The sequence below is a fragment of the Saprolegnia diclina genome (genome assembly GCF_000281045.1).
Source record: "Saprolegnia diclina VS20 unplaced genomic scaffold supercont1.28, whole genome shotgun sequence".
In the NCBI taxonomy this organism is placed as follows: domain Eukaryota; phylum Oomycota; class Saprolegniomycetes; order Saprolegniales; family Saprolegniaceae; genus Saprolegnia; species Saprolegnia diclina.
In genome coordinates, this window is record NW_008246095.1 from 126,350 (window position 1) to 137,199 (window position 10,850).

The window sequence follows — 10,850 nt, forward strand, 5'->3', positions numbered from 1 at the left end:
AGTGCCATTCTGGATACATGGATAGTTGAAGATTTCGCTTGGATAATCGTCGGTTGAAACGCCTGTGGCCGTCTCGTGGCGGTATCTTCATTGCCTGCGTCGCCTAATATGGACCGCGTGATTGCGCTTTGCACAAGCGTGTGGCGCGAGGTGCAGGAAGACGGCCTCGAAGCCTTCCTCTTCCCGCGCGCTGCCTACTGCGCTGTACCCCAATGCGAATCCGACGTACCGCTGCGAGTCGATCGCGCGTCTCATCGAGTTACGTACGACGCAACGGACGACGCCTTTGGCCTGCCCGAGGACTATGACGAGATTGCTACTGATTCGAAGCGACAGCGCTACTGCGACCCTGCGCCTCGATTCGATGCGAAGGACGGTAGCACGATCTCCCTCCTCTCGGCGTCGCGCGCGTGAGACCCACGACTACTGTGCTATCTATGAGCCACCGAGAGCGATGCATCCCCTGCATGGAGTTTCGATGGACCAATGCATTTTGACGTCGAGTTTACTGTCGAGTTGCAGCCATGGCTAGGCGTCGAAGCCGCTCAAGGTGAGGGCAATGGGCAAGTGGTCGCTACCCGTGATCGCCGACCGAATCGCAGAGTCCTCCTACACAACGTCGCTGGTCCGTTGCAGAGAAGTAGAGCCACGGGACGTACGACGTGCGGCAAGAGCGCGCGTGAGGCGACAAAGTAGTCGAGGCGCCAGCCCTTGTTCTTCTCGCGCGCCCCAAACCGGTAGGAAAAGTATGAGAACGTTTGCGTCTCGGGGTACTTGGACCGGAACGTGTCGATGAATCCGTCGGCAAGGAGCGAGCCAAAGCTCTCGCGTTCGGCGTCCGTAAAGCCCGCCGACTTGTTGCGCTATTCCAGAGACCGATCGTATCGTTGGCCTGCATTCGGAACGTACGTTGCCCTTGGGGTCGTGGATGTCGATCTCTTCGTACGCGACGTTCAAGTCGCCACACCACACGACGGGCTTGGCTTGTTCGAGCTCCTTGAGCTTGGCAAAGAGAGCCGTGTCCCACTTCTTGGTGCGGTACTCGAGCCTATGGTGTATCTGAACCGCTCGTTGGTGTTGTTGTGTATGTACCGGTCCAGCTTTTGGCCTGCGTTGGGCACCTATGGGTGGGCGTGCGATGAGATATCGCAAGCGATTAGACTCGAGTACGTAGGTGTGGACGACCCAAAAGTTGTCAAATTCGAGCGCGAGGAAGCGGCCTTCGTCGTCGACTTGGCCATCGACAACGATTTCGTCGAGCACGCTGAGCGGCTTGGTCTTGGCGAACACGGCCGTACCAGAGTACCCTACAGAACGGAGTTTATTAAGTAGCTGGAGGCAATTTCTCGAGGCCATACCTTTTTGCGTCGCACACTTCCAGTACTGGTACTCGTACAGCGGCAGAATGTTGCGGACCGCACCGAGCGACGCGTCGTCGATCTTGGTCTCGCTCAAGCACAGTACGTCGGGATCTTCACGTGCAATGTACGCGCGAAAGTAGTTGTCCTTCTTGAGCACTGCACGGAGCCCGTTGACGTTCCTATGGCCCAAGATACGGGCGGTGTCAGATGCGAGGTAGCAAGCGCGAACGACGTACCAGGCGAGAACGCGGTACTGCGCCGACGATGACGGCGCGGGAATGATACCGTCAAAAGCCTTGAGGTCGTCGTCCGTGAGCGTCGGAAACTCTGCGTCGGCGACCGGCGCCGCTGCTTTCTTGGCCGGCTTCTTGAGCTGGTCGCCTTTGGGAGCTTTCAAAAAGTCCCAGCCGGCCGGCTGCGCCTTCTTGGGCGCCGGCGCGGGCGCTTCGCCCGTAGCGTCGCCAGCCTTCTTGGACGCACGCGTCGCACGCTTCGCTGCGGGCTTGTCCTCGGTCGTCGTCGCCTTGCGCTTTCCCGCCATGCTGTCCTCGCCCGTCCAGCAGCAAAATGAAAATGGAAATGGGCGGTATTTCGATCAAGTGCGCTTTGGCACCTTCAAGTGGACGGAAATAGTGTGTGGAAAATGTTTAGGCCCCCTCCCCATGTATCGTATTGGTGCGTTTTGGGTAGACCCCCCCGTTACGGTTGTGCACAGTCATCACCCGCGTTATTTTAGAAGGGCGCCGATGGCAACGACGAAGCACACCGACGATCCATTGGCCTCCACGGTGTACGAGAGCCCGCGCTTCTACGTGGCGTTCCTCGGCCTCGGCCTTGGTTCGTGGGTCATGTCCGATTGTACGTCCTTCGCTGGCCGAAATCATGTCATGTACCCTTGGCTGTAGTTGTCTTTGCAGAGGTTGCCGCGCTCGTCCAGGTGCATTGCCCATGTCTACCGCCATGCTTAGCGCGTGCTATAGCACACGCCAGAAGGACCGGCGATTGGCGTCTACGTGGTTTGGGCTAGCAACGTGTACGTATTGTTCTTACGGCATGTACTAGATTGCTGCGCTGCAATCGGCCAACGTTTTCCCAATGCTGTACATGCTCTTCAACAGCTCACAGCAGCGCGTCTCGATCCCAACCATGATTTGGTTACTGCTTGCCTTTGGTGTGATGGCCTGTCGTACGCCTCCCTTTTCTCTAGTGGCTGTGTGTGATGCGACCTTCTAGTACTCTTGGCAACGACGTGGCACATGACGTCAAGTCTCTTTGGCGAACCCCGTAGCTCGGGTACAATTCTGCACCCAACGGACTCGTCTTGATGGTGGCTTTAGCGTTGCTCTTCTTTGTGTTTTGTGGCGGCATTGTCAGCGCCACGTCGAGCGTCGTCTTTTACCCGTTCGTATCTATGTACCCCGCCATCTCGACAAGGTGCGTCTCGATCGCTGTGGTCCCGTAGCTGCAAACGCTGCGACTAGTGCCTTGGCGACGGGCGAAAGCCTCGGCGCTGTTATCGCTGGCTTTCTCGCGCTCGCGCAAGATGTGGGCAGCCCCGAGATGTATTTTTCGATCGGCTCCTACTTTGCATGCGCAGGTACACTATATCGCTGGTCGTTTTGGATACTGAGATGTACATGCAGCTGTGGTGTTTGTGGTGTCGATGGCGGCCTTTGGCTACCTGCGAACGCACGGGCGTCCTGCACCGGAGCTCTCAAATGAGCGCGCGTGGCTGCTAGATCCGACGCAATCGTATACGGTAGTCACAACGTGTCGACGGAAGCTGCATCGTGTTTTGCTAAACTAGTGTCAAGAAGACTGGCACGTCGTTCGCGTCATTGGCAAGGTATTACCTCGCGTCTGTATATGACATGTGGCTAACCCTGGCACGCTAGCCGCTCGCATGTCAATTCGCTCTGGCTTGCTTTAGCTTTGCGGTCGTTCCCTCGGTGTTGCCAATCGTCGGCTCCAAGTACATGGTACGAGACAGTTTGCAACGTTTGGTTGATGTCAAAACGACTCGTCTAGCACAGTGGAGTTGTGCTGAAATGGGCCTCAGTCCTCGGCATGCTCTGTGACCCCCTCGCCCGATTCCTCACCACGTACGGAATGGCCTTGCACAGTCATATCGAATAATGCGTTTCTAGGTTTTACCATGCGCGTCGGGTCGGCCTCCTCACGCTACTGGCGCTGGCGACTGGCGTACGTATTGCTATTCAAATACATCATGCTGGAGGACAATATGTGCATTGTAGCTCTGCATGGCCATCCAAGCTTCCAGTCGTGTGCCGCTCTGGAGCCATACGTCCAATGGAGGCATCGTCGGTACGACATCCATCTAGGATGAGCTTGCCTCAAATGGACTCGTAGTGGTTCTCTTGCACTGCACGTACATGTCGTTGGCAGGGTACACGCAAACGTGCTTGTACCAAGTCCTTCAAGGTATAGTCTCGGTTGCCACGTGTGTCGTTCTCATGCTTTGTGTAGAAATGAATGTTGAGAACGTCAAGGTAGCGTACCAGTGGTCGGGATTTGTGACACAAATGGGCGCACTCTCGGGCACAGTCGTTACATTTGGCCTTGTGGCGTTCACAAATGTCTTTTCGACGGCGTGAAACATTCTAGAAGATTTGAATGACATGAATTGAAGAAGCAACTTCCATGACGAATGCGATACGACAACCGTGCAAGCCCTGAATGTTCCAGTGGCGTGTTGGAACATACTTCTTCTGCGCTTGTTTTGTCGCTGTACCACCTCTTGTCGATTGTTGAGCTTGGACGGCACGGTTGTCGGTGGCTGCGACTACAAATCAGCGCTGTGACGACCAGAATCATTGCTCCAGATACTGTACTAACGATATGCCAAGGACCAAGGACGTCTGGGAGCGATCGTCCAAAGGCAAAATGGCCGGCTGATTGACCACATACTTCCTATTTTTGGCCAATCAAACAAACTGCAACAATTTTAAGCGCTTCGATTCGCTTTTTTATGTCGATATTCCAGCCAATGTACATGCTATTCCATTCCTTTGTAGCTTTGATTGGCCAAAAATGAGGAACATCGGTCGGTCATGATTGGTCAGCGTCCCGTATAACGTCAGTCCATTCTTCTTCCACAACCACGTGAACAACGCAAGCACCAATCTATAAAGTAGCATAACGTATCGCGATGTCCGCAATGTGCATTCAACTTGGTTCCTTGATTTTCTCTCATTCTAGTAAGGGCGATGATTTCTTGGGTGATCCGCGTGATCCATCATGACCCATGATCGGAAGGAAAGTCTGCGGGTTTTCAGAAATCGGCGCCAAACCGCCAATCATCGCGCTGTTTACGTTACCAACGCAGCAATCTGTCGCCGCATTTTCAACGGCACATTTTTCTTTTTCAAAATCAATACAAATAGCAAGATAGTACGCGACCAACGAATTGTGTAAAGCGACACAATTTGGCGGCGTATTTTTTGGTTGCTGCGGGCTAAAAACGTGCGCGGCTGGACGGGTGCGAGTTGCCGTTCAATCTCAAACCTGCCATGTCGGAGCTCAAGGTGCACTCGACACGCCATACGTACCTGGCCTTTATCGGCTTTGGCCTTGGGTCCTGGGTTATCTCCGACTGTACGCACCTTCCTTCTGCATATTCATCCTCGTATCACGACTGAACGCTTCGATAGTTGTCTTTGCCGAGTTTGCCGCCCTCATGCAGGTATAAACTCGCTTGCCAGTGAGCACACACGAGACGTCGACTAGAAAACGCCCGAAGGCTACTCGATCGGCGCCTATGTGGTACGACCGCGCACCGCTTTCGAGTGGGCATGGGATCGACGGCGTGTAGATTGTGGCGTTGCAATCGGCCAACATCTTTCCGCTGCTCTACATGCTCTTCAACAGCCGCCAGCAGCTGATTTCGATCCCGACCATGATCTGGGGCCTCCTTGTGCTCGGCATGATCGCGTGCAGTACGTGACGATCTTGTGCGACGTTGCCACTTATGGTTTGCGTGTGCAGTATTGTTGTCGATCTTTTGGGACACCAAGACTGTCATTGGCGGTCATTTGCACAGTACTGGTACGTCCCCTCTTCGCTATCTAGCATGCATCCCAACCATGGGTAGCTCTCTTTGCCATGATTTTCTGTGGCGGCGCCGTCAGTGCCACGTCGACGGTCGTCTTTTACCCGTTTGCGGCTACGTACCCCGTCATGTTTACAAGGTACTACAACGATGTGATGCGAAGCGGAAGCTCATCGTATCCAATACATAGCGCCCTCGCGACTGGCGAGAGCCTCGGCGCCGTCATTGCCGGCGTCTTGGCCATCATCCAGGACGTCGGGAGTGACCCGATGACGTTTTCGGTCGGCGTGGCCTTTCTCTGTGGCGGTACGATTCTTGTCACGCTGCATGTCGCCCTCATGGCAGCGGCGTGTGTGCTAGCCTTCACTTTCCTCATCTCATTTGCTTCGTTTGCCTACCTTCGGCGCCAGACAACGTCGGTCGAGATCTTTGCCGACCAAGAAATGTTGCTCCAGCAGCCGGTACATACTTGATCGTCGCTCTCTTGCTAAATGGCTTATATACCAACTTAGCACATGGCCCACTCGACCGTTCTCAAGGCGATTTGGCGCGTACGACCTCGGACAGTATTGGTTATCGACACGATGCTCACGTTGCTCGTCGTTCGTAGACGCTTTTGTGCCAATGGCTCCTGGCCATCTTTAGCTTTGCGGTGATTCCATCCGTGTTGCCGATCCTCGGCGGCAAGTACAAGGTGCATCATGCGGCTTGGCTTTTCGGATTTTAGACGTCTCATGTACTCGTGTTAGCACTCGCCGGTCGTGATGAAGTGGACGTCGGTCTTGGGTATGCTTTGTGATCCGACCGCACGCTTTATTGCGGGCTTCTACCGCATCAAGAAGGTCGAAGTGTTTACGGCTGCCGCCCTTTTCTTTGCTGTGCGTTTGTTGCGTGCACCGAGATGATACCGATGTTCCAATCCGTTGTAGCTCTGGCTCACGGTATGGGCTTCGTACAAGGCGCCGCTGTGGTGTGACGCGCCGGCCGGCGGTGTCATGGGTACGTCATATCTCTTAGGTGCGCTATCGTGTGTTTACGACTTGTGCAGTGGTGATCGCCAACTGCTTTTACACGTCGCTCTCGGCGTTCACTCAAACAAGTTTGTACCAAGTGCTCAAAGGTACAACAGCGAAATGTCATTTTAGCATCGGACGCATTTGCCGACTAGATGTCGACGTGAACCACAAGCTCGCATACCAATGGTCTGGCTTCACAACACAAATGGGCGCGCTCCTCGGCACGGCGGTCATTTTCTGCCTCGTGACGCTCACCAACGCTTTCCCGTCGGCCTACTAGCCGTCACCAACACGCAGTAGACTCTCTCGTCTAGTATTTTTGTACTACCTACTAGGAACGACTAAACAAAACACCCGACAACAACAATATCCTGTCGGTGGCGTCTCTGGATGTCCCTCATGATTGGATCTCTGCACCATGCTGGATGCTGTCGCTGCACGCGAAGGGCAAACTCAGAGTCCCATCGGTGTCGTTCCTCCAAGCTAGATCCGACGACAACAGCAGGTACAAAGTTGCGACCACGGGGCCCATCAACAGCGTCAGAAATACGGAACCAAAATCTTCGCAAGAGTCCGCCGATGCTAGCGATACTACTGGCGGCCCTTTACTATACTCGTCTACGTCATTGCAGGCGCGCCATTGGGTCATCAAAGCGTCGACTTCACTTCAAGTCGGGCTTAGCTAATTCTGTTTGTTTCGTATTCACATGGCAGCGATGTGTGCGCCGAAGCCTGTCGAGCAAACATGTGCGATGGCACGAGATTTGCTTGAATGTGGTATTTGTGGCGCATTTGCCACCAATAAGATGCTATTTCCGGCATTTGCCACCCAGCCGACGCCTTGCCACAGTTCTTTTGACGAATTGGCCGGTCGATCAGCATGGGCGTCCAGAGCAAGCTCGCAGGCGCGTCCGCGCTGACGTTTATCGGGCTGGCGCTTGTGATCCGGGAGAAGGGCCAGAAGGATGCCAAGGCCGCGTGCGAGCTCAACTCGCAGTTTTCGCCGCAAAAGTCCAAGGGCCAGGAGAAGAAGGTCGCGATCAACAAGGTCGCGCTCGTCGTGTCGCCGGCCGTCGCCGCTCACGTGCCATGTAGGAGTTTCTCGATCGCTTCATGCGCCTCTTCCGCATCATCATCCCGGGTCTATGGACGCCCGAAGTCGCGTATGCCATTGGCGTCGCCGCGCTCCTTGCGATGCGCACGTCGTTTGACATTACGATCCTCCAGATCATCACGTCCATCGAGCGCGCCATGTACGACCATGAATTGCATGCATGCGCTTAGGATGCATGTAGCATTGGGCGGTCGTCCAAGGACTTTGTGCACCACTTGTCGCGCTTCTTCCTCATCATGCTGCCCGTGTCGTGCGTCAACTGCCTCCTCAAGTATGGCCACACGGAGCTGAGCCTTCGGTTCCGGACGCGCCTCTCGACCTTTCTGTACACCAAGTACCTCCATGAGTACACGTACTACAAGGTGTCGAACCTCGACGCACGCATCTCCAACCCCGACCAGCTGCTCACGGTACAGTGGTCCCGAGTCACGATGCGTCGTTGTGAGGATGGTTGTCCTAGGTTGACGTCGAGCGCTTTGCGACGTCGGTCGCCGACCTCTACTCGAACGTAACCAAGCCCCTTCTTGACATTGGCATTTACGCCGTCAAGCTCACGGGCACGATTGGTCTTGCCGGTATGACGCCTTTGTACCGGTCGTATCTGATGGTGATGTAGGCCCTATGACGATGTTGAGCTACTTGGTGGGCTCGGGCATGTTCCTCACGTGGCTGCGTCAACCCACAGGCCGCTTCACCATTGCAGAGCAGCGGCTCGAGGGCGCGTACCGGTACATTAACGCGCGCCTCATCACCCACGGCGAAGGTACATTTTTTTTTTTTTTTTGCATTTTTCGCTTTTGGTTGAAAATATCTTTTGCGTAGAAATTGCGTTCTACAATGGCAACAAGCGCGAGGCGTCGATCCTGCAATCGTCGTTTGACGCACTCGTGTCACTCATTCGCCAGTCGCAGCAATTCCGCTTCTCGATGAGCGTCATTGACAGCGTCATTGCCAAGGTAATTTGGCTCAATTGTGTGGTTATGGTCTCATGCGCTGCCAGTACTTTGCCACGGTACTGGGCTTTGTGCTCGTCTCGCGGCCATTCTTGGACTTGAACGACCCGCGCCATCTCAACTCGTCCCACGCCGACCGCATGCAGGACTACTTTCGGTCGGGCAAAATGCTCATGAAGCTCTCGGAAGCCATGGGGCGACTCGTGCTCTCGGGCCGCGAGCTCACGCGCCTCGCGGGCTTTACGTGCCGCGTCGCCGACATGATCTCCGTGCTCGACGACCTCCATAACGGCAAGTACACGCGCACGATGGTGACGCCGTCGCCCGACGATGCCGACGCGTCGGCGCTCGTGCCCAATAGCGGCACCCTCGAGTACGCCGATCACGTCATCGAATTCGAGGTACGTCGACTCGTTGCGCGGCATACGTTGACGTGCTTGGATGTAGAAAGTGCCGCTCGTGACGCCCAACGGCGACGTGCTTGTCCGGTCGCTGTCGTTCAAGGTACCCTTCCACACACATTTGAAGTGGAACGATGGGAGGCTCTGTGCAGGTGACGTCGGGGATGAACGTGGTCGTGTGTGGCCCGAATGGCTGCGGCAAGAGCTCGCTCTTCCGTATTCTCGGCGAGCTTTGGCCCATGTTTGGTGGCAAGGTACGCTTGTTTCTTGATGGATAAATCATTTGATGGATTGTCTGTGGTGTAGTTGACCAAGCCGAGTCGCAACAACTTGTTTTACATCCCGCAGCGCCCGTATTTGACGCTCGGTACCGAGTTTTTACATTTTTATATTTGCAATGCTAAGCATATTGGCGCGTAGGGAGTCTTCGTGACCAGATCATTTACCCAGACACGCTCGAAGGCATGGAAGCGGCTAAAAAGTCGGACGACGATTTGCTCGAGCTCCTCAAACTCGTGCAGCTCGAGTACCTCGTGACGCGCGACGACGGTAGAGTTGTACACGCATGCCATATCCAATTCTGTATTGCACTAGACCAAGAGGATCCGTGGGGCGTTGTCAAGGACTGGTCGGACGTTCTCAGCGGCGGCGAGAAGCAGCGTGTGGCCATGGCCCGACTCTTTTTCCATGCCCCGCAGTTTGCAATTCTGGACGAGTGCACGTCGGCTGTGAGCGTTGACGTCGAGGGCTTGATGTATGACTACTGCAAGAGCCAAGGCATCACGCTCTTCACGGTCTCGCACCGCAAGTCGCTCTGGAGCTACCACGAATATGTCCTCAAGGTGCGCTTTATCTGTCGCACCGCGCGTGGTTGATGATCTGTGATAGTTTGACGGCCGTGGGGCGTACGAGTTCCGTCGCATTGAAGAGAGCGACGCAGCCTTTGGCTCGTAGATGTTTCCGGCCTCCGCCAAGCATACACATTGTCTGTAGACCTTGCCTAACGCATGTATAACCATCGCCTTGGTGGACTTGTTGCACGCAACTATGGAGCGCGGTATTGCGGGATAGGTTTGGATACAGGCCGAAAATGGCGTGCGTTTAGCTGCACGGATCATTCCGGTGCCTGGCCCTTTGTATTTGGCACGTTTTGATTGGTCAGATTCCACACGATGCGCTCCGCGCGCCACGTCATTGCACCGCGCTTCAAAGGGCAGAACGCCAACAGAACGCAGTGGACGCGCTGCAGACACAGAACTTAGTATGCTGGACGAGCGCCTGCCACTGCCGGCGCGCCCTCTGTATGATGACAGGGTATCTAACTTTGGCCGACTATCCTTCGATGTTCGATTTTTTATGTTCCATATATCCGACGCATTTTGCTACAGCTGCAAGTATCAGAACGATGCGACGTGGTGTGGGCTTCGTGCTAGCGTTCCTGCTGCTCGGCGCCGCCCTCGTGGCCCGCGCAGCCACGATCGACGTGATCGAGCTCCCAAGCTCGGTCCTCTCGGTCTTCAGCGACGAAGCTCTGACGTTCGACATGCAGCGCATTGAAAATGCATTTGCGTTGCCGAACAACATGTACTCGGTGATGGCGGCCCGCGTCGTCACCAACCAGCCGCTGCAGACAGTCTGCACCAACTGCTCGATTGATGATGCCTTTCCCGCGCTCGCACTGCCGACACCAGCCTACATCCTATCGACCACTTCGACGTGGCTTGGCATCTTACCTAGTCGCCCCATTAATTTGCCCATCGAGTTGACGGTGCAAATGATGACGACATCGTTCTACACCAATGCCACACAGCTCTATCAGCGCAAGTATACTCTCGACGTACTCACTGTGTCGGTGCCGCCGAGCTTGGCGGTCTCGGTGTCCAACCGGTCGGTGGCGTACGCAACAGCGGCCGTCATGAACGTGACGACGACCGGC

General features: G+C 55.2%; 6 protein-coding genes across 7 annotated transcripts; 5 read left to right on the forward strand and 1 right to left on the reverse strand.

The window, feature by feature from the left end:
• The first annotated feature begins 47 nt into the window (after positions 1-47).
• On the forward strand, positions 48-503 carry SDRG_08909 (hypothetical protein). Its single transcript, XM_008614810.1, has one exon. It carries the CDS (start codon positions 109-111, stop codon positions 412-414), a length of 306 nt encoding a protein of 101 aa, XP_008613032.1. The 5' UTR covers positions 48-108; the 3' UTR covers positions 415-503.
• SDRG_08910 (hypothetical protein) lies at positions 469-1,981 on the reverse strand. The gene is made up of 7 exons (XM_008614811.1): positions 1,598-1,981; positions 1,359-1,540; positions 1,171-1,307; positions 1,093-1,121; positions 910-1,048; positions 660-863; positions 469-609 (listed from the first exon to the last, which is right to left on the reverse strand). The coding sequence occupies exons 1-7, from the start codon at positions 1,900-1,902 to the stop codon at positions 529-531; spliced, it is 1,077 nt and encodes a 358-aa protein (XP_008613033.1). The 5' UTR covers positions 1,903-1,981; the 3' UTR covers positions 469-528.
• A 123-nt stretch (positions 1,982-2,104) lies between these two features.
• On the forward strand, positions 2,105-4,030 carry SDRG_08911. 2 transcript variants are annotated; one of them, XM_008614812.1, is made up of 15 exons: positions 2,105-2,219; positions 2,267-2,298; positions 2,342-2,377; positions 2,424-2,547; positions 2,595-2,654; positions 2,699-2,795; positions 2,843-2,958; positions 3,005-3,120; positions 3,169-3,207; positions 3,257-3,340; positions 3,390-3,463; positions 3,509-3,563; positions 3,617-3,686; positions 3,732-3,803; positions 3,849-3,976. In XM_008614812.1, exons 1-15 carry the CDS (start codon positions 2,108-2,110, stop codon positions 3,974-3,976), a joined length of 1,215 nt encoding a protein of 404 aa, XP_008613034.1. In that variant the 5' UTR covers positions 2,105-2,107. The 2 variants fall into 2 exon arrangements, with proteins under 2 accessions (XP_008613034.1, XP_008613035.1); XM_008614813.1 differs by lacking the exons at positions 2,105-2,219; positions 2,267-2,298 and having other exon boundaries at positions 2,314-2,377; positions 3,849-4,030.
• Positions 4,031-4,758: 728 nt separating this feature from the next.
• SDRG_08912 (hypothetical protein) lies at positions 4,759-6,837 on the forward strand. The gene is made up of 14 exons (XM_008614814.1): positions 4,759-4,976; positions 5,033-5,064; positions 5,109-5,144; positions 5,194-5,317; positions 5,367-5,426; positions 5,473-5,569; positions 5,621-5,736; positions 5,791-5,891; positions 5,943-5,981; positions 6,041-6,124; positions 6,180-6,308; positions 6,360-6,429; positions 6,479-6,550; positions 6,599-6,837. The coding sequence occupies exons 1-14, from the start codon at positions 4,892-4,894 to the stop codon at positions 6,724-6,726; spliced, it is 1,173 nt and encodes a 390-aa protein (XP_008613036.1). The 5' UTR covers positions 4,759-4,891; the 3' UTR covers positions 6,727-6,837.
• Positions 6,838-7,305: 468 nt separating this feature from the next.
• On the forward strand, positions 7,306-9,959 carry SDRG_08913 (ATP-binding cassette, subfamily D (ALD), member 3). The gene is made up of 13 exons (XM_008614815.1): positions 7,306-7,494; positions 7,542-7,699; positions 7,742-7,970; positions 8,021-8,135; positions 8,177-8,323; positions 8,383-8,516; positions 8,561-8,914; positions 8,961-9,017; positions 9,067-9,168; positions 9,221-9,281; positions 9,335-9,463; positions 9,509-9,756; positions 9,803-9,959. Exons 1-13 carry the CDS (start codon positions 7,327-7,329, stop codon positions 9,866-9,868), a joined length of 1,968 nt encoding a protein of 655 aa, XP_008613037.1. The 5' UTR covers positions 7,306-7,326; the 3' UTR covers positions 9,869-9,959.
• Positions 9,960-10,314: 355 nt separating this feature from the next.
• On the forward strand, positions 10,315-10,833 carry SDRG_08914 (hypothetical protein; the record flags this gene model as incomplete). The annotated part of the gene is made up of 2 exons (XM_008614816.1): positions 10,315-10,766; positions 10,822-10,833. The coding sequence occupies exons 1-2, from the start codon at positions 10,320-10,322 to the stop codon at positions 10,831-10,833; spliced, it is 459 nt and encodes a 152-aa protein (XP_008613038.1). The 5' UTR covers positions 10,315-10,319.
• Positions 10,834-10,850: the final 17 nt, after the last annotated feature.